General features: G+C 46.3%; 1 protein-coding gene across 1 annotated transcript; it reads left to right on the forward strand.

Moving 5' to 3' along the window:
* The first annotated feature begins 336 nt into the window (after positions 1-336).
* On the forward strand, positions 337-3301 carry LOC308578041 (uncharacterized protein). Its single transcript, XM_081178329.1, has 9 exons — positions 337-462; positions 594-631; positions 778-894; positions 1128-1207; positions 1706-1802; positions 1943-2026; positions 2340-2444; positions 2837-2882; positions 3158-3301. Exons 1-9 carry the CDS (start codon positions 396-398, stop codon positions 3268-3270), a joined length of 747 nt encoding a protein of 248 aa, XP_081034455.1. The 5' UTR covers positions 337-395; the 3' UTR covers positions 3271-3301.
* Positions 3302-26724: the final 23423 nt, after the last annotated feature.

Genomic DNA, 26724 nt, shown 5'->3' on the forward strand with positions numbered 1-26724 from the left:
TGGTACTTTTGGCAGTGTGGGCAGGTGCCAAGTCCTGCTGGGAAATGAAATCAGCATCCCCATAAAGCTTGTCTGCAGAAGGAAGCATGAAGTGCTCCAAAATCTCCTGGTAGACTGCTGCGTTGACCCTGGACTTAATGAAGCACAGTTTGGGGTACTCTCATTTTGACTCAAGAAAATCACCATTTTATAGTTCAAATCGGGGGAAATAAATGCAGTACAGTAAATGGACAAAAGTGCAAAGATTCACAAAATGTTTTGGGGTGTGCGTACCCCTGCATCCCCCCCAGAAAAAAGCACTGGTTGTAACTGAGACCTGTGGGTATAGGGCGGTATAACAACAACAACAAGGTCTGCCCCTCTCCTTCTCTCCTAGGTTCAGCCGACTGAGGGACATGGCAGCCCGCAAGAAGAAGGGGACCCGCAAAGTCCCCAAGAAGTCCAGGGTTGCTGTGGGCCCACGTGAGCAAATGCTTCCTTTTCATTTTGGAGCGTAAGGAGGGGTGGCCTTCATGCTCTAATCCTCAACTGTGGAAAAGAAGTAGAAATGAACTAACCTGCCCCCATGTCCTTTCCTTCTTCTCTTGTTGCAGATGGTTCAGAGACTGGCAGGGTCTGGGCATCGCCTGTGGTTAGTATTTGAGAAAACAGCACAGTACATACAAAATCCCTCACCCACCCCCATCCACCAGTGCTGTTTATACCCCCATTTTGGCAGTCTCAGATGCAGAGAAGCCCTCCTGCCATGAACTGACAGTCTGACTCTTGCCATTTCAGCAACTGGAGAAGGATGAGATGTTCCTCTGCTGCGTGCTGGCCACTTGCTCGGAGGCCCGCCAGAGAGAAAAGGACAGGTTGAGGTACTCGAAAAAGATGGCCGTCAAGGCAATTGCGGTGAGTGAGAGGTTGCATGAGGTATCCAGGGGTGAGGGGGGCAGGAGAGCTGGGGATGGGATTGGGGGGATGCTGGGCAGAAGGAAGGCCTGGCGGGGTCTGGCCAAGAGAAGGGTTGTGCAGGCATTTGGCATTACATTGCCAATTCCTGCACTGAGTTTGGGGTTGGAGGAATCCATCTGATGTCCATAGGGAACTGACGTTTTCCCCCTCCGCCCTCTGTTCTCTATCAGGATCTCATGGGACGGATTGCGTGCTTTACGCAGCCTGAATTGGCCCTTGCTATGGCACTGGAAGCCCTGTACCATCTGAGGTATACCGGGCTTTTTGAGCTTGGCGAGGAGCTGGCGGGGGGGGGGAGGGGAGCAGAATGTGGAAAGGTGTTACCAAACCTTGCCACTGCAGTGAATTCGATTGGAAGATTTGCTTACAATTTCTTGGGTTTCTTGCGTTCAAAAAGCTTTATTCATGCAGCAACTATTTACAGGATGAGTGGAGATGTGAGAGAGAAAATAGAAGCTATATTGTCTAGAGATGACTGCGAAATGGCTCAGCTTTTAGGGGTGGGATTAACTAAGACCTAGAGGCTTGCAACCAAGTGCCAGGTAGACTGCCGCATAAACAGTGCCCTCGTGTGTTTATTTTAATTTTACCTTTATTCATTTTTACCCTGTAAAATCTATACGCTGCTTGATTGTCAAAAGTGGTTTAAGCTAACACATGCATTCAGTTCAAGAGAATGAAATGTATTTGATGCTTCCCCCCCCCCATATGAGACCGAGTCTAAAAAGGTTTCCCTCCTTCTCTCCAGCCTCATGAAGCCCAAATTACCACTGAAGCTCCACAGCCTGATTGCGCATGCAGCCTTTGCGGCGGTCATTGAGGTCAAAACTGAGCCCGACAAGCAGGTAAGTTGTTAGCCTTGAAATTTGACTTCTCTAGTTGTTGTTTCTTCTTCACACGCTTTAAGCACTGCTCCCATTGCTCAACATCTGATCTCTCTTTTTCCTGCTTGGCGCATCCTCTCCCTCATTGCCATTGCCTGCAGGAGTTAGAGGAACGTTATACTCTGATGCTGGGAGGCCTCCTCTGGGAGGCCCCAAGCACTAAGACCCTGAACTTGCTGATGAATGTAAGTATCTTGATGGCCTCAGTGGCTGTTTGACCTAGAAAGCTTTCATGGAGAAGCCGCCACCTAGCAGTGCACCTCTTGGGCCCTTCCCCTCTTGTAAGGCAAGCTGGCCACATGGACCAGCCAACAAAGGCCCATTTGCCCAGACAGCCAAAGGAGGGCCTTGGATGCAGAGCTACAATTTGGGGCTGGAGGACATTGCCATTTTAGAACAGAAACGGATCTCTCTCTGAGAGTGTAAAGGGCTTCACAGTGGTCTGCCTCTTTCCCCCAGACCAGCCTCCTGATTCTGAGGTCCCCTTTCCTCCCACAGGAACTGAGAGGTTACACAACAAGTGCGATTGCAGCGGAGAGGCAACTGGCAGCCAGTGGCATTAGCTGGCTGATGTCCTATGCAAGAAGGCTCAGTTGCTTGAAGGTAAGTCTCTCACCTTTGGCACCTTCACAGCCCCAAGAGGCTCCCAGAGTGGCTTCTGAAAGGATTGCCACAGGAGGAATCAGAGTCTGGTATCAGGCGCACAACACAATGCTGGACAAGGCTGGGATGCCGGACAAGGCTGGAGACATTTCCTGCCCTCTTCCTTGATCTTACACTTCCACCTCTGCCTAGTAGGCTGCAGGACCCATTGAGGTCACCTGGGGCAAGGGATTGGGGCCAGGCAATAGAACTCACTCATCCCATGATGGAAGCAAGTCTTCCCTGGCTTGGGTCTGCTTCCATGTTCTCTTGCACCCATTATTTGGGGGGGGGGGAGGGTTTAGGATCAAATCAGTCATCTGATCCAGTACGGTCTTGTCTTTTCTCTACAGCATGCTCTCGTCCCTCTGGAGCTGGCTCACTTCTGCCCCAAAGAAGGTAACACCCACAGCCTGGGGACATGGGACGCACTTTCCAGAGCCCACTCAGTAGCTGCAGCATCCTTGCTTGATGCAGACCTCCTGGGTCATGTGGCTGTGAAATCCTGCCGCAGCACAAACATGGCCAAACTGCAGGCTTGGAAGGAGTCGTTGCCACCAAAGACAGGATCCATAAAGCCTCCTTGTAAATAGGGTGGAATGGCGGCCAGGTCAATTTGGTGAATCAGTAAATGTGGCAGAAATTCATCTCTCTTCTCCTCCATTCTCTTCCAGATGACATAAGACTTGATGTCAGTTTCGATTATGGGGATAAGACACAAGTTTCAAGGCTCAGCGATGATGGAGTGGCAAGTTTTGCTTGCTGTTTCATTGTGTGTTGTTGCTAATTGTGATCATTGCTGTTGTTTTAGAATTCTTGCCTATGAAATATTACTTTTTTATTGCTTTTAAATTGTTGCTTTTTAAGCTGTCGTTGTAAAGGAAAGTGTTGTGCTAATGTTGATTGTATTCTGAATTGCTTCAAGAAGCCTCATAGCAATGAATAATATTAAGAGTAATAATTACTTTACCTGACTTAATTATAAAAAAGCATTGACATGCATATTTTAAATTAGCGGTTAAGGTCTTAAACTACACATTTTAGTAGTTTCACATCTGTATTCTTTACTGTGTTCTAGCTTATAGATTTTGATTTTAACCTACATATATATGAGAGCCAGTGTGGTGTAGTGGTTAAAAGCGGTAGTCTCGTAATCTGGGGAACCAGGTTTGCGTCTCTGCTCCTCCACATGCAGCTGCTGGGTGACCTTGGGCCAGTCACACTTCTCTGAAGTCTCTCAGCCCCACTCACCTCACAGAATGTTTGTTGGGGGGGGGGGGAGGAGAATGTTAGCCGCTTTGAGACTCCTTAGGGTAGTGATAAAGCGGGATATCAAATCCAAACTCCTCTTCTTCTTCTACATGTTCTCTATCTCTGTATAAGTCCATATTCTGGTTTGTGGCTGTAATAAATTGATTCGTTCATTCAATAAAGCTTCAGTGGTTTTGAAATTCAGTAAATTGTCTCTGCCTCCATTTTTTGGTATTGAGGGAAACGCTCTATAAAATAATCAGAAAACATCAGGGTTGTAGTCAACATCAGTCCTTTCCACAGCAGACCTATTTAAATTGATGGGCACAAATTACATGGCTGTGTTGATTTTCACGCATCTCTTCTGAGTAAAACTCAGTTGACTACTGTAGGGATAATTGCGGAGTGGGCAGTGGGGTCCGGAGGGAGCACACTCCCCACCAGCAGGCAGCCACAGTCTGCCTGCACGCATGACCCTGGGGTGCGTAGCATACTCCCCCTCACAGACAAAGTCATGGCTGTCTGGAACATCGTTCCCTCTGTCTGACCTTTTGCGGTCTCAGCAGTCTGCGGTGTCCTGTCTGTAACCTTTGTCCCTGAGACCTTTTGTCTCCTTCGTCATACACTGTGCAAGGGGAAAATGACGTGGTGGAAACAGGTACCAAAATAACTTTGTACCACCCCACGATCTCGGGACCAAAGGTGAGTAAAGGTCACAGCCCAAAATGTATCTGCCTAGCTTGCATATTTGTCTCAATAAAAGGAGGCTCCACAGGACTGGTCAACAGCTCGCTTCAGCCCACCTGTGAGCAGCTCACATGATGATCAACTCCTGTCTTGTGCCTTCACTTCAGACTACTCCTCACAGGATATCATGGAATTGTAGAGTTGGAAGGGACCACAAGAGTCATCTAGTCCACCCCCTGCAATGCAGGAATATTTTGCCCAACGTGGGGCTCCAACCCACGACCCTGAGATGCAGAGTCTCACACTCTACTGACTGAGCTATGGGCAGATATCTTGTTTGAGAAATGTGTCCCTTGGAAACATTTTGGTTTTATCCTCTCTGCAGGAGTTGCTATGCCTGATCATTCCATCTAGTTCTGTCGAAAGAGAGGTGGGGGTTGTTTTCTGATTTCTTAATTGTGAATATTTTGGGGGGGAGGGGAGGCATAGGTGGAAAGGAGATACTCAGATGGACCAGAGTGAAATGGGGGCTTCGGGATGGCTTGGGGAAGTCTAAAAGTGTCACATCCAAACCAAAACTCTTGGTTGTTGGATGCCCCTGCCTTCTGTCATCATTTGAGCTTTCCTCTGCTTCCCTTTCAAGCTGCTGTCTGGAAGGAGGCCAAAGCCCACTTAAACATAAGAATGATTATAAGAAAGCATTCATTCAACAGCCAGAGTTGAATGAAGACGATGTGCTAGGAGGAGAATGAGCTAATTAAACCATTCTGCAACACACACACACACACACTGCAATCCGAACCCCAGTGCTGTTATGAGGACAATGGTCACAACCACACATTTCAAGAAGCATTGCACTAAGAGTCACAGATTCACCCAACACATCCTGGGAACCTCTGTTTGCTACAGATCTAACATCTCTCAGCACCCTTGGCAAACTACAGTTCCCAGGATTCTTGAGGGAAAGCCTGGACTCTTTCAAGTGGTGTAAGAGCTTTAAATGTGTGGTGTGGAATTCCTCCAAAAGAATCGGGGAACTGTGCAACCCTCTCTCTCTCTCAGGCTACGGTCCTGCCCCAGGCTCAAGAGGAGGAGGAGGGCTCTTTATTAGATTAGGTTTGTATCCTGCCTTTCTATTTTCATGCTCAAGGCAGCTAAACCGTCAGAACTACAGAAATCAATTATAATAATCAATACAATAAGAATAGCAATAAGAGTTATTTACCAAATCTAAATAATCTGATAGAAAATTGAGGGAGGGGTGATCTCTCCATCAGCTGCAGTCTATGGACACAACATTTCAATGATTATTATTATTGTTATTATTATTAATTTCCTTTCTATACCACTTTATATTTTCAAGAAAAAATTCAAAGCAGTTTACAGCATATTAAAACATAAATAAAACAATCTGAAGAATGTCAAATATAGAGTATACAGTTAAAGCAACATAGTTAACCAAAAACTGAAATATTAAAGATTTCAAAATAAAACATTACAAAGGAAGTCAACTACAGAATACATAATTAACAGAAACTTAACAAAAAAACTTAAGCATCACCCCCCAAAAAAACCAACATTGCTAAGTAAAGTCAAATATAAAATGCACATTTAAAACAGCAGAATTCCCAAGAGAATAAAATATGTCATATGCATGACACGGCTGTTTAGCAGGCACAAAAAGATGGGGCAAAAGAATCCAATAGTTTGGGTTTCTTGTCAGGCCGAGCGATGTCCCTCTGGTCTCACCAGGAGCCTCTTTAGTAGAGCTGGTGTCTGGGCCCTGCCCCCCAGGCCAGGTGGAAAGGGCCTTGCAGGAAGCGGCCTTCACAACTCACAACCGGCCAAGGCCATCATGATGACACACAGTTCAATAGGGCAAGGTTTCTGGCAGGTGGGCATCTAAAGCCTACCAGACTGTCCACGCAGACCTTGTTGGTCCACTTGCAACCTCTCTAGGTGGAGCAAAGTACTTCATGGTATTGATTGATGCTTTTTCCAGGTACATTCATGTGTTCATGCTCAAGCAGAAATCAGAAGCGTTTCCGAGGTTCAAGGAATTCTGTGCTTGGTTACAAAATGTCCATGGAAAGCAACTGCAAAACCACTGGTTGGCTTTGTGGGAATGTTCTGGGGTGCAGGAGAGGATATATTGTGAGATTATATCCTAGTCCAACTTGTGCTAACAAGTTCCCAAAATATCAGCAGAGTTTATAACATTCCCCCTTTTAAGTTCGCAACGGTAACGTCTGCACAGGTTCGCTAGAACCTCTATAATAATTACTCTGGTAATTTCCCCCTTTTGATCCCTCTTAAAATACAAGACACGACACAGTCTTTATAAAAGTATAAAAGAGTTTACTCACGTTCTGTTCACAATATGATCATAGAATAGAATCATAGAATCATAGAGTTGGAAGAGACCACAAGGGCCATCGAGTCCAACCCCCTGCCAAGCAGGAAACACCATCAGAGCACTCCTGACATATGGTTGTCAAGCCTCTGCTTAAAGACCTCCAAAGAAGGAGACTCCACCACACTCCTTGGCAGCAAATTCCACTGTCAAACAGCTCTTACTGTCAGGAAGTTCTTCCTCATGTTTAGGTGGAATCTTCTTTCTTGTAGTTTGGATCCATTGCTCCGTGTCCGCTTCTCTGGAGCAGCAGAAAACAACCTTTCTCCCTCCTCTATGTGACATCCTTTTATATATTTGAACATGGCTATCATGTCACCCCTTAACCTCCTCTTCTCCAGGCTAAACATGCCCAGCTCCCTTAGCCGTTCCTCATAAGGCATCGTTTCCAGACCTTTGACCATTTTGGTTGCCCTCCTCTGGACACGTTCCAGACAGGCTTAAAAAGGTAAAATACATTTAGAATCTATCTTATAGGAAGATAGTCCTATTGTCCTCTCTTGGCTGAGAGCCAAGAGGGCATCCTGCTTCTTCGAAAGATGAAGATGAGAGAGGCAAGAGGCAAGAGAGAGAGATGACTGCCTGCCCTGTGCTTTTATCATTTACCTGCACAGGTGAGGCCACACCCACCTCTGGTCACATGCGGAGGAAGTCCATCCCCAGGAAGTTTACCTGCTTGCTGGACAGACATCCCTCCCCATGTTCTAACACGTACACTCTAGGAATGTTGTCATTGACTGCTCCTGTGTTTACATCCCAACAGGCTTTCACTGAGTTCTGTGGACACAGTAAAAAAAAGCTGCCATCTGGTTTCTCTGTGGATGTTCGGATTGTGGAACACAGATTTGCTCTCCACCGTAACCATGTCTCTCCGCATACCACTTTATTTCCCCCCAGGTAGGTGGCTACTATTCACTTGTAGGAAGATGTGCTTATTTAGATTACAACATTGCAGTGGGAGCAAAAGCCACCTTTCTTCTCTCAAGAGGGTTAGTCGAGTTTCTGTTGTTACGGAAAAATCCAGGTGGGAGGCTGCTCAGAGCCCGTGGGTCCCTGCGGAACAAAGAAGGAGTCCAGCCACCAACCGGAGCAAATAGCGGAGACCAAAGTTTATCGCGCAACAGGTTCAGAGAGGAATTGAACCCCGAGAACGGGGTGACAAGGACTTTTAAAAGTTCCTATCTTATACCAGCAGACAGTTCGCTAAACATCACCACTCCATCAAAAAAGGGGAGGGTTATACATGATTAACATAGGAGGAATGTGTTGGGGTAACATGCAAATACAGGATATGTCTTGGGAAATCTGCTCCACTTCTCAGTGGGGAGGAGTTGCGGTGGACCACGTGGCCACCCACTCCCCACCAGGGGCGGGGGACTCTGTCCCCCGTTGTCTATGGGATCCTGGCCACGTCAGAGCCCGGCCAGCCAACCCCCAGAGAACTTCCTCTTTGGCTCGCTTCCTCAATCACCCGCCCTCCCTCCCTATTTTGCAGGTTAGGCAATGGCCTTGCTATGGACTTTGGTTGGTCGCCTTGGTTGTCCGAGGGGCCTGGTAGGAATTTTACAACTTGGCAAATTGGCACTGGCCACTTGGTTTTCGCCTACCTCGTAGCAATCGTCACAACTTTGTTAGGGTTGCGGTTAGGAATTGTTTGACCTTGTGTGGGGTAGGTGAGGTGTGGCCATCACCTGCCTCTCCATGATTAAGGGTATTCCGTTAAAGGAATCCGGGGTGTTGATCTAGTCTGAAGCCCAGCTGGGGGGCTAAGGCCTTGACACGACCCCGATGGGAGCACCAGGGGGAGCTTGAGTTGGTTCGCATCGACAGGGCTACAGCAAACTAAATATGACATAATAGGCATCACTGAAACCTGGTGGGATAAGTCCCACGATTGGAATGTAATAATGGGGGGATACAATCTATTTCAGAGAAACAGACCAGACAGGAAAGGAGGAGGAGTGGTGTTATATGTCAGGGATGTGTATACCTGTGAAGAGATCCAAGATTTAGAACCTCAAAGCCAAAGTGAGAGCATTTGGGTCAAAATTAAGGGAGAGAAGAATAACAGAGATCTCATTGTGGGAGTTTACTATAGATCCCCAAGCCAAACGGAGGACATAGATGATGCCTTCCTGGAACAGATGGCCAAGCATGCAAAAGGAAGGGAGATAGTAGTAATGGGGGACTTCAATTACCCGGATATTTGTTGGATGTCAAACTCAGCCAAGAGCATAAGGTCAAACAGATTCCTCACTGGCCTTGCAGACAACTTCATTGTCCAGAAAGTGGGGGAAGCAACAAGAGGAACATCCATTTTAGATCTGGTCCTAACCAATGTTGATGACCTGGTTAGTGGGGTAGAAGTGGAAGGATCATTAGGTGCGAGTGATCATGCTCTTCTGAAGTTTACTATACAGCAGAAAGGAGCAGCCAAGCATACTAGGACTCAATTTCTTGACTTTAAGAAAGCCGACTTCATAAAACTTAGGGAAGTGCTGGGTGAGATCCCATGGACAGTAATACTAAAAGGAAAGGGAGTTCATGATGGCTGGGAGTTTGTTAAGAGGGAGATAATAAAAGCACAACGTCAGGCAATACCAATGAGACGGAAACATGGAAGGTGCTTAAAGAAGCCAGGGTGGCTATCTAAAGAACTTTTATCTGAGTTAAGATTAAAAAAGGATGTGTACAAAAAATGGAAAAGGGGGGAAACCACCAAAGAGGAATTCAAACAAATAGCCAGCACGTGTAGACACAAAGTCAGAAAAGCTAAAGCACAGAATGAACTCAGGCTTGCTAGAGAAGTTAAAAGCAACAAAAAAGGCTTTTATGGGTATGTTCGTAACAAAAGGAAGAACAAAGAAACAGTGGGGTCACTCAGAGGAGAAGATGGTGAAATGCAAACAGGGGACACAGAAAGGGCTGAACTCCGAAAAAGAAAACAATGCCCGACCTGAAGAATTTGGAGCAAATGATTCAGCAAAGGAAACATAGCCCAGAATAACTAAGGAGATAGTACAAGAATACTTGGCTAGTTTAGATGTATTCAAGTCTCCAGGGCCAGATGAACTGCATCCAAGAGTATTAAAAGAACTGGCAGATGTGATCTCAGAACCACTGGCAGTCATCTTTGAGAATTCCTGGAGAACAGGCGAAGTCCCGGCAGACTGGAGGAGGGCAAATGTTTTCAAAAAGGGGAAAAGAGAGGACCCAAATAATTACCGCCCAGTCAGTCTGACATCAATACCAGGGAAGATTCTGGAGCAGATCATTAAGCAAACAGTCTGTGAGCACCTAGAAAGGAATGCTGTGATTACCAATAGTCAGCATGGATTTCTGAAAAATAAGTCATGTCAGACTAACCTGATCTTGTTTTTTGACAGAATTACAAGCCTGGTAGGTGAAGGGAACGCAGTGGATGTAGCCTACCTTGATTTCAGCAAGGCATTTGACAAGGTGCCCCATGAGATTCTTGTAAAGAAGCTGGTAAAATGCGGTCTTGACTCTGCTATAATAATAATAATAATAATAATAATAATAATAATAATAATAATAATAATAATAATAATTTATTATTTATACCCCGCCCATCTGGCTGGGCCTCCCCAGCCACTCTGGGCGGCTTCCATAAAAACCAAAAATACAATAAAATATCACACGTTAAAAACTTCCCTGAACAGGGCTGCCTTAAGATGTCTCCTGAATGTCAATTAGTTGTTTATCGCTTTGACATCTGCTGGAAGGGCGTTCCACAGGGCGGGCGCCACTACCGAGAAGGCCCTCTGCCTGGTTCCCTGTAGCTTTGCTTCTCGCAATGAGGGAACCGCCAGAAGGCCCTCGGTGCTGGACCTCAGCGTCCGGGCAGAATGATGGGGGTGGAGACGCTCCTTCAGGTATACTGGACCGAGGCCGTTTAGGGCTTTAAAGGTCAGCACCAACACTTTGAATTGTGCTCGGAAACGTACTGGGAGCCAATGCAGGTCTTTCAAGACCGGTGTTATATGGTCTCGGCGGCCGCTCCCAGTCACCAGTCTAGCTGCCGCGTTCTGGATTAGTTGTAGTTTCTGAGTCACCTTCAAAGGTAGCCCCACGTAGAGTGCATTGCAGTAGTCCAAGCGGGAGATAACCAGAGCATGCACCACTCTGGCGAGACAGTCCGCAGGCAGATAGGGTCTCAGCCTACGTACCAGATGGAGCTGGTAAACAGCTGCCCTAGACACAGATTTGACCTGTGCCTCCATGGACAGCTGTGAGTCCAAAATGACTCCCAGGCTGCGCACCTGGTCCTTCAGGGGCATTGTTACCCCATTCAGGACCAGGGAATCCTCCACACCTGCCCGCCTCCTGTCCCCCAAAAACAGTACTTCTGTCTTGTCAGGATTCAACCTCAATCTGTTAGCCGCCATCCATCCTCCAACCGCCTCCAGACACTCACACAGGACCTTCACTGCCTTCACTGGTTCTAATTTAAAAGAGAGGTAGAGCTGGGTATCATCCGCATACTGATGAACACCAAGCCCAAAGCTCCTGATGATCTCTCCCAGCGGCCGCATGTAGATGTTGAAAAGCATGGGGGAGAGGACAGAACCCTGAGGCACCCCACAAGTGAGAGCCCAGGGGTCTGAACACTCATCCCCCACAACCACTTTCTGAACACGGCCCAGGAGGAAGGAGCGGAACCACTGTATAACAGTGCCCCCAGCTCCCAGCCCCTCAAGACGGTCCAGAAGGATGCTATGGTCGATGGTATCAAATGCTGCTGAGAGATCCAGCAGAACTAGGAAACAGCTCTCACCTTTGTCCCTAGCCCGCCGGAGATCATCAACCAGTGCGACCAAGGCAGTTTCAGTCCCATGATGAGGCCTGAATCCCGACTGGAAGGGATCCAAATGGTCCGCTTCTTCCAGGCGTGCCTGGAGTTGTTCGGCAACCGCTCGCTCAATCACCTTGCCCAGGAATGGAAGATTTGAGACTGGGCGATAGTTGGCCATCGTGGCCGCATCTAAAGATGGTTTTTTAAGAAGCGGTTTAATAACCGCCTCTTTCAGCGGGTCTGGGAAGGCTCCCTCACGGAGGTAAGCATTCACCACCCCACGAAGCCCATTGCCCAGTCCTTCCCGGCTAGCTTTTATAAGCCAGGATGGGCAAGGATCCAGGAAACAGGTGGTTGGTTTCACTCGTCCAAGCAGCCTGTCCACATCCTCGGAGGTAACAGATTGGAATTGATCCCACTCAACTTGACTAGACAGAACTCTAGCACTCTCCCGCCCCGGCCCTGCTCCCACGGTGGAGTCTACTTCTTCCCGAATCTGAGCGATTTTATCTGCAAAAAACTTTGCAAAATCATTACAGGAGAACATGTGGCCCGTCCTTATGAGGCCCCAGGCCCCGCCCCAGGCCAGATGGTAAGTGGCAAGAGGAGGGCCCTCAAGCACTCACTCAGGGAGTCTTCCTGGGCAGCAGGCCGCAAGCAGCACACAGTCCTTATGAGGCCCCAGGCCCCGCCCCAGGCCAGATGGTAAGTGGCAAGAGGAGGGCCCTCAAGCACTCACTCAGGGAGTCTTCCTGGGCAGCAGGCCACAAGCAGCACACAGTCCTTATGACCCCCAGGCCAGATGGTAAGTGGCAGGAAGGAGCAGGGCCCTCAGGCACTCCCTCAGGGGAGTCTTCCTGGGCAGCAGGCCGCATTCAGCACGCAGTCCTTATGAAGCCCCAGGCCCCGCCCCAGGCCAGATGGTAAGTGGCAGGAAGGAGCAGGGCCTTCAAGCACTCACTCAGGGAGTCTTCCTGGGCAGCAGGCCGCAAGCAGCACGCAGTCCTTATGAGGCCCCAGGCCCCGCCCCAGGCCAGATGGTAAGTGGCAGGAAGGAGCAGGGCCCTCAAGCACTCACTCAGGGAGTCTTCCTGGGCAGCAGGCCGCAAGCAGCACGCAGTCCTTATGAGGCCCCAGGCCAGATGGTAAGTGGCAAGAGCAGGGCCCTCAAGCACTCACTCAGTGGATTTGTAACTGGCTGACTGACCGAACCCAAAGGGTGCTCATCAATGGTTCCTCTTCACCCTGGAGAAGAGTGACTAGTGGGGTGCCACAGGGTTCTGTCTTGGGCCCGGTCTTATTCAACATCTTTATCAACGACTTGGATGATGGACTCAAGGGCATCCTGATCAAATTTGCAGATGACACCAAACTGGGAGGGGTGGCTAACACCCCAGAGGACAGGATCACACTTCAAAACGACCTTGACAAATTAGAGAACTGGGGAAAAACAAACAAGATGAATTTTAACAGGGAGAAATGTAAAGTATTGCACTTGGGGGGGGGAATGAGAGGCACAAATACAAGATGGGGGACACCTGGCTTGAGAGCAGTACATGTGAAAAGGATCTAGGAGTCTTGGTTGACCACAAACTTGACATGAGCCAACAGTGTGACGCGGCAGCTAAAAAAGCCAATGCAATTCTGGGCTGCATCAATAGGAGTATAGCATCTAGATCAAGGGAAGTAATAGTGCCACTGTATTCTGCTCTGGTCAGACCTCACCTGGAGTACTGTGTCCAGTTCTGGGCACCACAATTCAAGAAGGACACTGACAAACTGGAACGTGTCCAGAGGAGGGCAACCAAAATGGTCAAAGGCCTGGAAACGATGCCTTATGAGGAACGGCTAAGGGAGCTGGTCATGTTTATCCTGGAGAAGAGAAGGTTAAGGGGTGATATGATAGCCATGTTCAAATATATAAAAGGATGTCACATAGAGGAGGGAGAAAGTTTGTTTTCTGCTGCTCCAGAGAAGCGGACACGGAGCAATGGATCCAAACTACAAGAAAGAAGATTCCACCTAAACATTAGGAAGAACTTCCTGACAGTAAGAGCTGTTCGACAGTGGAATTTGCTGCCAAGGAGTGTGGTGGAGTCTCCTTCTTTGGAGGTCTTCCACTGCCTCCCGCAGTATGGTCAAACTCATGCTGGCAGCTTTGAGAACACTATCCAGTGAGCACTCAGGGCTGATTTCCTTAAGAATGGATAGGTTTGATCTTCTTGCAGTCCATGGGACTCTTAAGAGTCTCCTCCAGCACCATAATTCAAAAGCATCAATTTTTCTGCTACAGCTTGTCACACCCAAATCCTCCAGAGGAATCTGCCAAAGTGCTTTTCCAGGCAAAAGGGGGCAGAGAGAGAGAAACCAAGAACCTCAAATTCACTAGACCAGGGATGGGGAATTGTGTGGCCCTCTAGATGTTGTTGGATTCCATCACCCCTGATCGTCGGCCATGCTGGCTGAGGCAGAAGGCCATTGGATCTGGCAATATCTGGGAGCCCACAAGATTCCCAGCCTCCGCCCTACACAAACAACCAGGCACTCAGCTGTGAGGCATGCCTCTTACCGGAGGGAGGGTCACTCCAGAGGCAGCTGTGGCATGAGGGTGCTGGATCATGCCTTTGTGGGCACATTTGAGGATTAAAGAGGACCCCCTAGGAAGCGTGCTTGGAGATCTTCCTTACCACGTGGCTCTCTGGCAAAAGCACAACAGTACTAACGGCCATATGGAACCACACCTCAAAGCTGGATCAGACTTCCCAGATCCTGTAGCCTACATCAGGAGGAAGACTGGGGCAGAGGGGTCTAGAGTGGGAGTCAGAGCTGCTGCTCTTAGGGCTGCATGTCTGAAGCATGGGCAGAAATCTTTGGGTGTGAGGTTGCGTGGGGCTGTCTCTTTGTGTTTTGCTGGTGCCAAGCCGCCAGCCAGCCAGAGGCAGGCAACCAACTGGCTTCAGGGGCAAGCTCCTTTGCAAAGCCAGTCTGACTTCACCAAATGCAATGACAGAGTGACCATTCGGCCCGTGTTCTGCTTCGCTGTGAAATTGTGTGTGTTCCTCAACGCAGAGAGCCTCTTTTTCAACGTTAAGCTGGTCTAAGGAAGAAAAGCATAAGAGTTAGTCTTGAATCCCCACACACATGTGCTGGGAGATGCCTGCACACCGCACATGTAAAGCACATCTTCTCCCACCCACACCCAAAAAGTCCTGGGAACAATGGTTTGTTAAGGGTGCTGGGAATTCGTAGCACTGTGAAAGGAAAAGTAAGGTTCTTAGGATGCTTTGGAGGGGGTGGAATGTTGAATACACAGCGGCCACATGGACGGACGGACACACACACCCCAGCATAGCTTCAACTTTTAGCACAAAAAGTCTTCAGCCAGATGTCATGCAACCCTTTGGCAGGGGCAACTTATCATTTTATTGATTTTCCATAACAATTAAAAAGGCGGACAATCTTGCAAAGGAGTGTTGCCATTTAAACTGCTGGTGTGACGTAGGAACCGAACAAAGAAAAGGAACAAGCTATGAAAAACGAAACATCCCACCTGGGCACGGTTTCTGAGAGAGCAACAGCAGAAGACCCAGACTCTGGCAAGATGAGCATTTGCCCAGTGGATTCCGGCCACTCCATGAGGGCAGACAGGGGATGACTGCGGTGGCCGCCAGCCCCTTCCCACTCCATCTCAGATACAGAACTCATTTGCTCTGCCACTCCTTGGCTCTGGCACCACCTACTGTTGGCCTCCTTGCCTTCCACCCTCCCAGTCCCAATGAGCACCATCCACCCCTGTTCCAGAGGCGCAGAGCAGTAGTTAGGTGATCTTGCGCCCCGGCAGAACCGTCCAGATTGCGCCCCCAGCCACGAACAAGTTAGCCCTTCTTTCCTCCGCTCCTCCAACCCCCCCTATTAAATTCACCCTGGAAGTACAAGTATCAAAAAGTAAAATGTTAGAGGTTCCCCCCCCCCCATAGCAATATAATTGGATTCAGCTAGCTGGTCAGTCTACTTTCGGTTTCACTCATGGCTCCTTGTTAAATTAATACTGCATCAGAAACCCCCCAAGCAGATATCCAAAGTTCTTTGGCATTTCTCCAGTTGTTAATGAGATGTCTCTTCTAGTCCAGGGGAGTCTTTTGATCTTCTTCCAGGAAACCAAGAGTGCAATTTTTCTTAGTCTCCCTTGCTTTCCTGGTGACCTTCAGCTTAAAGACAAACTACTCTGGAGTGAGAAAAACCCATCACACTCAAAAAGCCCAGCTGGAGGGACCTGGAAGTGTGAGGGAAAGAGCAGTTTTGTAGTGGGTTTGTTGCACAGCAGCACCAAGTTCACTAACTGACTGATTCAGAGTGAATCCCATTCAAAAATAGTGCAATGGTGTGTGTTTCAGCCAGCCATCCGGCTGCTGCAACTATTCCCTGGGTGCCACCACACTGTCCTGTCTGTGTGTTTGGAAGGGAATGGGAGCTATGCTCCCCCCGGAGACACTCCACTCCTTCTTCCTTAGCTGTGTTGCTCAACAGTTGAGGCAACCTTCACAGTTCTGGGATGCCGATGCCAAAGACCTGGAAGTGTGCTGTCAATATATTTACAGTGCAGGGGTTCCTCCGGAGGAGACGACCACTTGTTTGTTTTGCGTTCATGTCTTCCTTGCCCAAAACTTACAACAGTGGTTAGACTCTACTAAGAAAATGGTCAGAGTGCTTTAATCCATTCTCATTGGAAAAGCTGAAGTTCTCGGCTGGACCTGAATCCCTTCCACAAAATACTGACAGTCTGGAAACACCCTGGGTGCAAACATGTTTTACTGGGGAAAGGATCTTTGCCTCTTCCTCCTTCCTAACCTGCAGTAGTGCCCTGGCAAATCACAAAGTGCAGGCTCCCTTCATGGTACTCACAGCCACACCGCTTCTAAGGTTATACAAATTTAAAATATCAACAATAAACACAATAAGGCTATAATGATACAATCTGAATCATTAGGGGTGCATTGCAGCAGTCATTGCAAATCTCCATGAGTCGCCTTTCAGCCAGAAGCTCTGCAGTACAGGTGGTTCTGATGATTCCCCTGTAAGGAAGGCTTACAATGTAGGAGGCTTTGAGGCTCTGCGAGAGGGGGGAAAGTGGGGACATCTTAGAAGTATGCATGATGTGGGAAAGGTGCAGAGCGATGTTTTCTCCCTCATAATATCAGAACCTGGATCTGGGGCTGAACCCGGGATCTGCACGCCAAGGCTGGAGTAAGAAAGAGCCCTTGCCAGCTGGCCACGTTGGGCGCCTGGCTGGAGAGTGGAAGCTGGGGGTTGGAGGGACATCGTGCTGCTCCTGGCAACCCCCACCCAACCCGACGTCCTCAGATGAGAAAGCCGGGATGAGTCATGCTAGCAGCATGTGGCCTTGATGGGCTTTGAGGCAGCCCAGAAGAAGAAGAGGAGTTTGGATTTGATATCCTGCCTTTCACTCCCCTTCGGTAGTCTCAAAGCGGCTAACATTCTTCTTTCCCTTCCTCCCCCACAACAAACACTCTGTCAGGTGAGTGGGGCTGAGAGAATTCAGAGAGCGAACCTCCTGGGAGGAGCAGCACTTTTCTCAAGGGACAGAAGCACCCGACTTCCCCCTCCCACTTGCCGCCCGCCCCCCTCTTTCTCCGGCGGCTCAGTTTAGCGGCTCATCCCAGGTGGGAAAGGGTGACGGATAAAGACAAATGGTTAATCTATTGAGAGATCTTAAAGTGGAAACGGGGAGATTGTAAAATTTAAACAAGGGTTTTTCTTTTACACTCAATAAAAGAGGGTTGGGGTGTTGTTTATGGGTTCTTTTTCCGGGGGGGGGGTGCTGTTGCTGATGATAATTTTTTTCCTCTTTAGTTTGGATTATATGATTTACGTGGAATCTTATTATTTATGTGGATTTTTTTTTTCAATTTCGTTGTGTACTTTTTGATATTTTGTTCATTGTTTACGACTAGTTTTGTTACATTTGCAGTTATGTAATATTTTATTTTTTTTGTAAGCTGCCTTGCACATGGTTTGAAATTTGGAAAGGCAACATACAAATAAATGATTGATTGATTGATTGATTGAGAGATTCTAGTTGGAAATGAAGACTTGGGGTATGGAAGAGTGGAAGACGGGTTTTGAGATACAATTGTGCACATCATGTGATATCAAAAATGTACAAACTTTTGTTGAAATCCTAAATGGAAGAGGAACAGATTAAAAAGTGCATGATTAAAGGGGCAAGATTTTCTCTTTTTTTTTGGTTATATTGTACAGTTGGAATAGTGGTAACATATGTGGACTAAAGAGTTAAAATATACATTGAGTTATGGCTTAAAATATATATGTATGGTTGGTATCTAACTCCCGAGAAGTTATTTAGAATACATGAAAACATACCAAATATTTGTTGGAAATGTCAAGAAGATGAAGGGACATTTTCTCGTGCTTGGTGCACATGTGAAATAGCTTAAAACATATGAGATACAAATACATACATTGTTTTTGAAGGTTCCTATTCAACTGTTGGGACTTACCGATATACAGTAAGCCTTGCCTGACCATAGCGCTGCAGCAGCTCCCAGCCAAGTGCTAGGAAATGTTCCCCAGCAGATGCCATGCTAGGAGGTCCTGCACCACTGGGTTTTTCAGGCATTCAGAGAAATTGTGGATTTTAGGACTTAGAAATGGGTCAGCAGCTTCATTTGGCACTTCCAGAAAAGACTGCCCCTTCAAATTCTGTTTCTGTTTAGGCTGGGTGTTCATCAGTATGCGGATGATACCCAGCTCTATCTCTCCTTCAAATCAGAACCAGTGAAGGCAGTGACAGTCCTGTGTGAGTGTCTGGAGGCGGTTGGAGGATGGATGGCGACTAACAGATTGAGGTTGAATCCTGACAAGACAGAAGTACTGTTTTTGGGGGACAGGAGGCGGGCAGGTGTGGAGGATTCCCTGGTCCTGAACGGGGTAACTGTGCCCCTGAAGGACCAGGTGTGCAGCCTGGGAGTCATTTTGGACTCACAGCTGTCCATGGAGGCGTAGGTCAATTCTGTGTCCAGGGCAGCTGTTTATCAGCTCCATCTGGTACACAGACTGAGACCCTATCTACCCGCAGACTGTCTTGCCAGAGTGGTGCATGCTCTGGTTATCTCCCGCTTGGACTTCTGCAATGCGCTCTACGTGGGGCTACCTTTGAAGGTGACCCAGAAACTACAACTAATCCAGAACGCGGCAGCCAGACTGGTGACTGGGAGCGCCCACCGAGACAATATAACATCGGTCTTGAAAGACCTACATTGGCTCCCAGTATGTTTCTGAGCACAATTCAAAGTGTTGGTGCTGACCTTTAAAGCCCTAAACGGCCTTGGTCCAGTATATCTGAAGGAGCGTCTCCACCCCCATTGTTCTGCCCGGACGCTGAGGTCCAGCACCGAGGGCCTTCTGGCGGTTCCCTCACTGCGAGAAGCCAAGTTACAGGGAACCAGGCAGAGGGCCTTCTCGGTAGTGGCGCCCTCCCTGTGGAACGCCCTCCCACCAGATGTCAAAGAGAACAACAACTACCAGACTTTTAGAAAACATCTGAAGGCAGCCCTGTTTAGGGAAGCTTTTAATGTTTGATGTATCACAGTATTTTAATATTTTTTTGGAAGCCGCCCAGAGTGGCTGGGGAAGCCCAGCCAGATGGGCGGGGTATAAATAAATTATTATTATTATTATTATTATTATTATTATTATTATTATTATTATTATTACTACTACTACTACAATAATTAAATAATAATATTTTTTTATTATTTCTACCCCGCACATCTGCCTGGGTTTCCCTAGCCACTCTGGGCGGCTTCCAGCAAAAGATCAAAAATACATTAAAACACCAGTCATTAAAAGCTTCCCTGAACAGGGCTGCCTTCAGGTGCCTTCTAAATGTCATATAGTTGTTTATTTCTTTGGCATCTGGTGGGAGGGCGTTCCACAGGGCGGGCGCCACTACCGAGAAGCCCTCTGCCTGGTTCCCTGTAACTTCGCTTCTCGCAATGAGGGAACCACCAGAAGGCCCTCAGCGCTGGACCTCAGTGTCCGGCCTGACCGAAGGGGCTGTATTGAAGCACAATAGGGGGTGGTGTAGGGACTTTGCGCAGGTGATCGATGGTCAAGAAAAGGCAACCTTCGTCCTGTTTTATGTCAGGAGTTGGGAATTCTAGAAGTAGTACTCCTTTTTGCACGTTCTTACTTCCTGTACTGCTTGAATGGAAGAGGAAAACTTCACTTCCTAATTAATTATGTTAAGCGAGGCAAATGTTAGGTCAGGAAGCTCAGCGCAGTATACCTGAAGGAGCATCTCCACCCCCATCCTTCAGCCCGGAGGTCCTCCTCCCAGGGTCTTCTGGTGGTTCCCTCCCCGTGAGAAGCGAGGTTGCAGGGAACCAGGCAGAGGGAGGGCCTTCTCGGTGGTGGCAGCCTCTCTGTGGAACGCCCTCCCTACAGGTGACAAGGAGATGAGCAACTATCAAACCTCTGGAAGGCAGCCCTTTATATATATATATATATATATAATGATATTTATTGAAAAAAGATTTTTTAAAAAATTACAAAGAAAAAAGACAAACAGACAAAAACAGAAAAAGTGAAAGTAAAAATAAAACCAACATTTTCAAATTCTCCACCTTCGTTACCTTCTTTCCATGACCTCCTCCTCCTCCCATCTCTTGTATCTTAATTAATAATTATCACAGCAAATCCTTTCCATAATTCATAATATTCTGTCATTGCATTACCTTGCTCTATTTTCATCTTATTTTATAAAAAAACTTAAAACTTAAAACTTAAATCTTATTTTTGCCAACTTCTCATAACCATTACCTTTTTACCTAATTCTTTAAACATTTTTGACAAGAGCCAAGTAATTTCATTTCAGCATTTTCCCAACGTTCATCAATTTTATACAACATTCCTAATGATAAAAAAGAAATAAAAACAATCCAATCTTCTTCCAGCGTCCCTTCCCCCCGGTCCCGGGATTGTCAGTCCTTTTTATCCCATTAGTCTGGCACATTAACCTGGTGATCTTATATCTGAGGACTTCAAGTCTCTTCCATGTCTCTTCCGCAGCTCTTCTTCATATTTTCCTTTCACTCGTGGGAACTCCAGCTTGGTAGTGTTTTTGACCCTTTTCAGCATATCAGCCCCTTTCCCATAGTCCAGACTAGACTCCATATGGTATTTTTTCAAATTCCCTCCAAAATTGGAAGCCCCAACAGCTCCAAACCTCTGACGGCCCATTGCCAGACTTGGAAAGTCCAAACATCCCTGCATAGGGAGGTCAGTCCAACCCCCCATTTCCAAATCAATCCAAACTTTGTCTTTCCTAATCTGGTTTTTTCCAAGTTCATTTGTCACATCCAAAGGCTCATTTTCCTGCTGGGCCAAAAGTCCCTCCATCTCTGGCATCCAAGATTCTGCGACATCCTCTTCTCTCATCTGCTCTTGTTGGCTTTTTGCAGTATAGTAACGCTGCAGAGAGCTTGCTGGGGAGATCATGCATTAAAAAGAAAGGACTCAAAAAGTACTTAAAGGTTTTAATAAGAAAAACAAAAACTCTATTTACACTAAATATATTAACACACAAACATGACCCAACCACCAACCCATCCCCCAGGGTAATGGGAGAGCTAGGTGCTGCTCCTTATATTTTGTTGTTGTTGTTGTTTAGTCGTTTAGTCGTGTCCGACTCTTCGTGACCCCCTGGACCAGAGCACGCCAGGCACTTCTGTCCTCCACTGCCTCCCGCAGTTTGATCAAACTCATGCTGGTAGCTTCAAGAACACCATCCAACCATCTCATTCTCTGTCGTCCCCTTCTCCTTGTGCCCTCCATCTTTCCCAACATCAGGGTCTTTTCCAGGGAGTCTTCTCTTCTCATGAGGTGGCCAAAGTATTGGAGCCTCAGCTTCACGATCTGTCCTTCCAGTGAGCGCTCAGGGCTGATTTCCTTCAGAATGGAGAGGTTTGATCTTCTTGCAGTCCATGGGACCCTCAAGAGTCTCCTCCAGCACCATAATTCAAAAGCATCAATTCTTCGGCGATCAGCCTTCTTTATGGTCCAGCTCTCACTTCCATACATCACTACTGGGAAAACCATGGCTTTTACTATACGCACCTTTGTTGGCAAGGTGATGTCTCTGCTTTTTATGATGTTGTCTAGGTTTGCCATAGCCTTTCTCCCAAGGATCAGGCGTCTTTTAATTTCGTGACTGCTGTCACCATCTGCACTGATCATGGAGCCCAAGAAGGTAAAATCTCTCACTGCCTCCATTTCTTCCCCTTCTATTTGCCAGGAGGTGATGGGCCCAGTGGCCATGATCTTCATTTTTTTGATGTTGAGCTTCAGACCATATTTTGCGCTCTCCTCTTTCACCCTCATTAAAAGGTTCTTTAATTCCTCTTCACTTTCTGCCATCAAGGTTGTGTCATCTGCATATCTGAGGTTGTTGATATTTCTTCCGGCAATCTTAATTCCGGTTTGGGATTCATCCAGCCCAGCCTTTCGCATGATGAATTTCAGAAGCACTGTTGGGTGCTTTCTGTAAAATAAATGCCCTATTGGATCAGTTAAGTCAGATGACGGATTTGATGACTAATGCGGCCAGAACATTTGAACAGGTAGTGGGAAACTATATGGAACCCACCCAGGAACTTAAACAGGAGTGTGTCCTGATAGAGCTGTTGAATGGTTTCTTTAAATGTAAAGGTTCATCATTGTTCCACTCCATGTGCTTCTGAAAACATTGTCCTGCAAGGTCACAAGTCCTTTCCCACGATTGTAATCTTGACAGCTGCAAGCTCCCTAGAATTGGTTACTGTTTCACGGTCCCCTCTAGGGGGAGAACTTCTGGTCATTCTTTCTTTTAAGGACAATAGCAACACAGTTTCTTTCTTTAAGATATTTTGTCAATATTTATTCCTTTAAAATGCGAAAGGAAACAATGGAATCACAATGTTACTCTTCTTTTAACAATTTGTCAAAAACATTTGTCTCTGGTTAATGAGCTTCAAGACGTCAATTCTGACACCCCGCTCCAGGCTCAGGATGGTGGAAAGTTACTTTACTTTAAACTCACTTCTGCAGGTTTAAACAGTCCAAAAAAAGATCCCCCTTCTTCTCCTGGAAGGCAGCCCTTTATAGGGAGGCTTTGAATGTTTGTTGTTTTAATATGTGTTGGAAGCCGCCCAGAGAGGCTGGGGAAACCCAGTGAGGTGGGTGGGGTACAAATAACACAATTACATTTATAGCCCCCATTTCCTGCAAGGAGGTCCAGTTGGTGTGCAGAGTTCTCCCCCCCCCCCCATTTTATCCTCACAACAGCCCTTTGAGGTAGGTTAGGCTGAGCGTGAGTGCCTGGCCCAGGGTCACCCAGTGAGCTTCAGGGCTGAGTTTGAATGCCTGCCCCCAGCATTCCTCCTCTGCAAGGCCTGCCTCCTCCCATGACAAAGTCTGCTCACACACTCTCAAGCCCCCATGGATGGCTGAGGCAGGTAAGGTTGTGTGTGTTGGAGGAGGGCAGGAGCAGGCAAGGTGAGCCATGCCCCCAAAGGAGGCAGCTGCAGCAGCCCCCTCCTCCTGCTGCCCTCCAGGAACAGGGCGGGGAGGGACCAGCCCCCAGGAAGGACATGTTTGCCTCCCTCTGCAGTGCTCAGAACAAGAGGGGAATGAGGCCACCCAGGCCCTCTGGAGCACAGAAGGGCTCACCATCCTTGACTTTCCCCCTTCAACTGTTGGGAAAAAGCACCAATGCAAAAGCCAGCTCCAGATGGCTGGAATGCAAAACAGGATGTTGTGGTTTGCAGAATAACTGTTGGAGAAAAGGAGGAGTCTATTCTCTGTACTGAGCACCGGATGTTAGCTCAGAGTGTCATGTGACCTGTGCTGGAAGTACAGGGGTGGAGTTGTGACTCTTCTGATGGAGACTGAAGGGTGCAGTCGCATTTCTATGTACTGCTGAATGACAGGAATAAAACATGTAAATAGGACTCCTGTCTGTCTCATTTCCCCTCCCTGGGGACAATGCAGGGAGGGAGAGAAGCAGAGGGTGTGTTCTTTCTCACGTCTAATGAGAAGACTCACCGGTTTGTTTACCTAGCCTGCCGGGAGTCGCAGACGGAAGGTAAACACAGTATCTCACTCAATTGCCTCGGGGGAGGCCAGGTACCTCTGACTGTGAGCTGAGATACTGCCTTTTTACCCAATCCCTCATTTTGAGAAAGTCTCCTCTTTTGAAGTCAAATGTGACTGTTCTGGATTTCCTTAGCAATTGTCCACTTCCATACTGTGTATATTTGATAGCACTGTGGTCACTGTTCCCATTTGATTCAACCACACCTACATCTTGTCAGTTGAGAGCATCAGGCAGAGCACCCAGCACCTACCGAATCCTTTTTTTATTCCAGCAGGTCTTTTTAACGGAAGTCTGATGTCATCAATGTTAACTTTTTCTGCAATGTATTTCTTGTGTGTCACTTCAGAGATGATTATAGTCAGGTGGTGTATAAGCTGTTTAAATAGTAAATAGTTGAATGCAATTTTAAAAATAATAATTGTATAACAAGGGGGAAAGCATACTTGTATCTGACCATATTTTAATGGGCACAGACTTTGATAAATAGCATCCTAGCCATAGGCTAATTTTGTGGAGTTTAAAGCTAAGCATACAAGTTCTCAAAGCATGCTTTGAAATCCATATGAACTCTAGTATGCTGTCGGGGGAAGAGGAAGGATGTGGTTGGCTGAAATGAAGTCCGATCCTGTACAGATAAATCACTAGTGGAAGCGCCAACAGAAACGTGTACAGATTCTTTTATTATTATTATTATTATTAATTAAATTAAATTTTATTTCCAATATGCACTATTTTAAAATCACAAACATATCACAAAAGAAAAAAATAGACAAAGTTATACAATAAAACATCAAGACATAATTACATTTCTCCAAAAGTACTGATTATCATATCATCATTCTAACTTCCCTCCACCACGATTTGAGCTGTATCACCTTATTACCTTTCTTGCATTTCCTTCTTTCAACCTTTATCATTACTTCGCAGATTCTATAATTCACCTACTGTTATTTTGATATTGTCTAAGTTTTTTTTCCATATATAATATAAATTTCTTCCAATCATTAATAAAGTTTTTGTTACTCTGGTGCCTAATCTTCTGTGTCATTTTTGCTAGCTCAGAGTACTCAAATAGCTTGTTTTGCCATTCACTAATAGTTGGGATCTTAGATGATTTCCAATTTTGTGCCAACAGTATCCTGGCTGCTGCCATTGCGTACTGGAACATGGTTTGATCTTCTTTCCTAATCTCCTCACCGACCATTCCCAGAAGGAATGCCTCTGGTTTTTTAGGAAATGTATATTTCAGTATCTTTTTCAATTCGTCATAGATAGAACCCCAAAACCTCTTCACTTCTTCACATGACCACCACATATGATGGAAGTCACCCTCTTTTTTTTTTACACTTCCAACATCTTTTGTCTCCAGTTTTGTACATTTTTCCCAGCATAACAGGTGTAAAATGCCAGCGATACATCATTTTTCCCCATATTTTCATGGAGGCTAACACATGCTGTAAATTTCATATCCTTAGTCCAAAGTTTCACCCATCTCTCATATTCTAAATTGTATCCCAAATCTATGGCCCACTTTATCATGACCTCCTTCACCTCCTCGTCTTTAGTATCCCATTCCAGTAATTGATTGTACATTTTAGATAAAAGTTTACTTTTTCCTTCTAATATTTCCACCTGGAATTTTGATTTTTTCTCATTCATCCCTATTTTTTTATGTTCATTCCATAGGGCATTAATTTGGTGTACCTGTAGCCACCCTATTGACTTATCCTTTAAATCTTCATATGACTTAATTCTCCACCCTTTAACCAATTTAATCAAGAGGTCTTTGTAGGTCCATTTTTGGTTTCCCGTATTTAAATTTTTGATTGATAATATGTTAACTGGTGATAACCACCAAGGTATGCCCTTTTCCAGCAATCTTTTAGTTCTATTCCATACCTCTAACAAGGCTCCTCTAACAATATGATGGGAGAATCCCTTATGCACCCTTTCTTTGTCCTGCCATAAATAAGCGTGCCAGCCAAATCTACCATCAAATCCTTCTAGGTCTAACACATCCAGATTCTCCAGAACTATCCAATCCTTAATCCAGCACAAACATGCAGCCTCATAATATAGTTGTAAATTCGGGACGGCAAACTCCCCTCTTTCTCTCCTATCTGTAAGCAGTTTAAACTTGATTCTTGCTCTCTTCCCCTGCCAAATAAACCTGGACAGGATCCTCTGCCAGTTCTTAAACATTGTCGTGCCTCTGATTACTGGAATATTCTGAAATAAGAATAATATTTTTGGAAGGATGTTCATTTTTATGGCAGCCATTCGTCCCTCCCAGGAGAGTGTTAATCTGCTCCAGCTGTCTAAATCTTTTTTAATCTCATTCCAGGTTCTATTATAATTATTTTCCACTAAATTTATATTTTTTGTGGTTACCCAAATGCCCAAATACTTCACCTTTTTCACTACCTTGATCCCTGTTTGTTGTTCTAATTGAGTTCTTAAGTCATCAGCCAAATTCTTTGTCAATATTTTTGTCTTAATTTTATTTAACTTAAACCCAGATAGTTTTCCAAACTCCTCAAGCAGCTCTAGAACTTTTCCCACACCTTTTAACGGTTCTTCTAATGTTATTACTAAATCGTCGGCATATGCCTTGTTGGTATTAAAGGGTTAAGAAGCTCTAATCAGGACACTCTAATCACTGAGCAGCTGGAGGTCGTTAGGCTTCCAGGAATGTGAGTTTGTATAAATAGTCAACTCACTCGTGTGTTTGCCTTTCCCCCCCTTCCTTTTTCTTTTGGGGCGTGTTTGCTTAAATGTGTGATTCTTCACCAGTTTTTGTTTTGTGTAAATAAACCTTTTATTTGAGTTCCAAACCGCTTGCTCCAAGATTCCTTTATTGAAAAGATTCTGACTCTCCAGCCCTTCTTGAGCCGCTGTG

The sequence above is a fragment of the Podarcis bocagei genome (assembly GCF_964188305.1).
Source record: "Podarcis bocagei genome assembly, chromosome: W".
Lineage (NCBI taxonomy): Eukaryota > Metazoa > Chordata > Lepidosauria > Squamata > Lacertidae > Podarcis > Podarcis bocagei.

What these genes read in the sequence shown, in the direction of transcription:
- LOC308578041 (XM_081178329.1), top strand. Translation starts at nt 396, where the DNA reads ATGGCAGCCCGCAAGAAGAAGGGGACCCGCAAAGTCCCCAAGAAGTCC. An exon ending in GAAGGCTCAGTTGCTTGAAG is followed by an intron (nt 2,445 to 2,836) that starts GTAAGTCTCTCA and finishes TTTTCTCTACAG; the next exon opens with CATGCTCTCGTCCCTCTGGA. An exon ending in TCACTTCTGCCCCAAAGAAG is followed by an intron (nt 2,883 to 3,157) that starts GTAACACCCACA and finishes ATTCTCTTCCAG; the next exon opens with ATGACATAAGACTTGATGTC.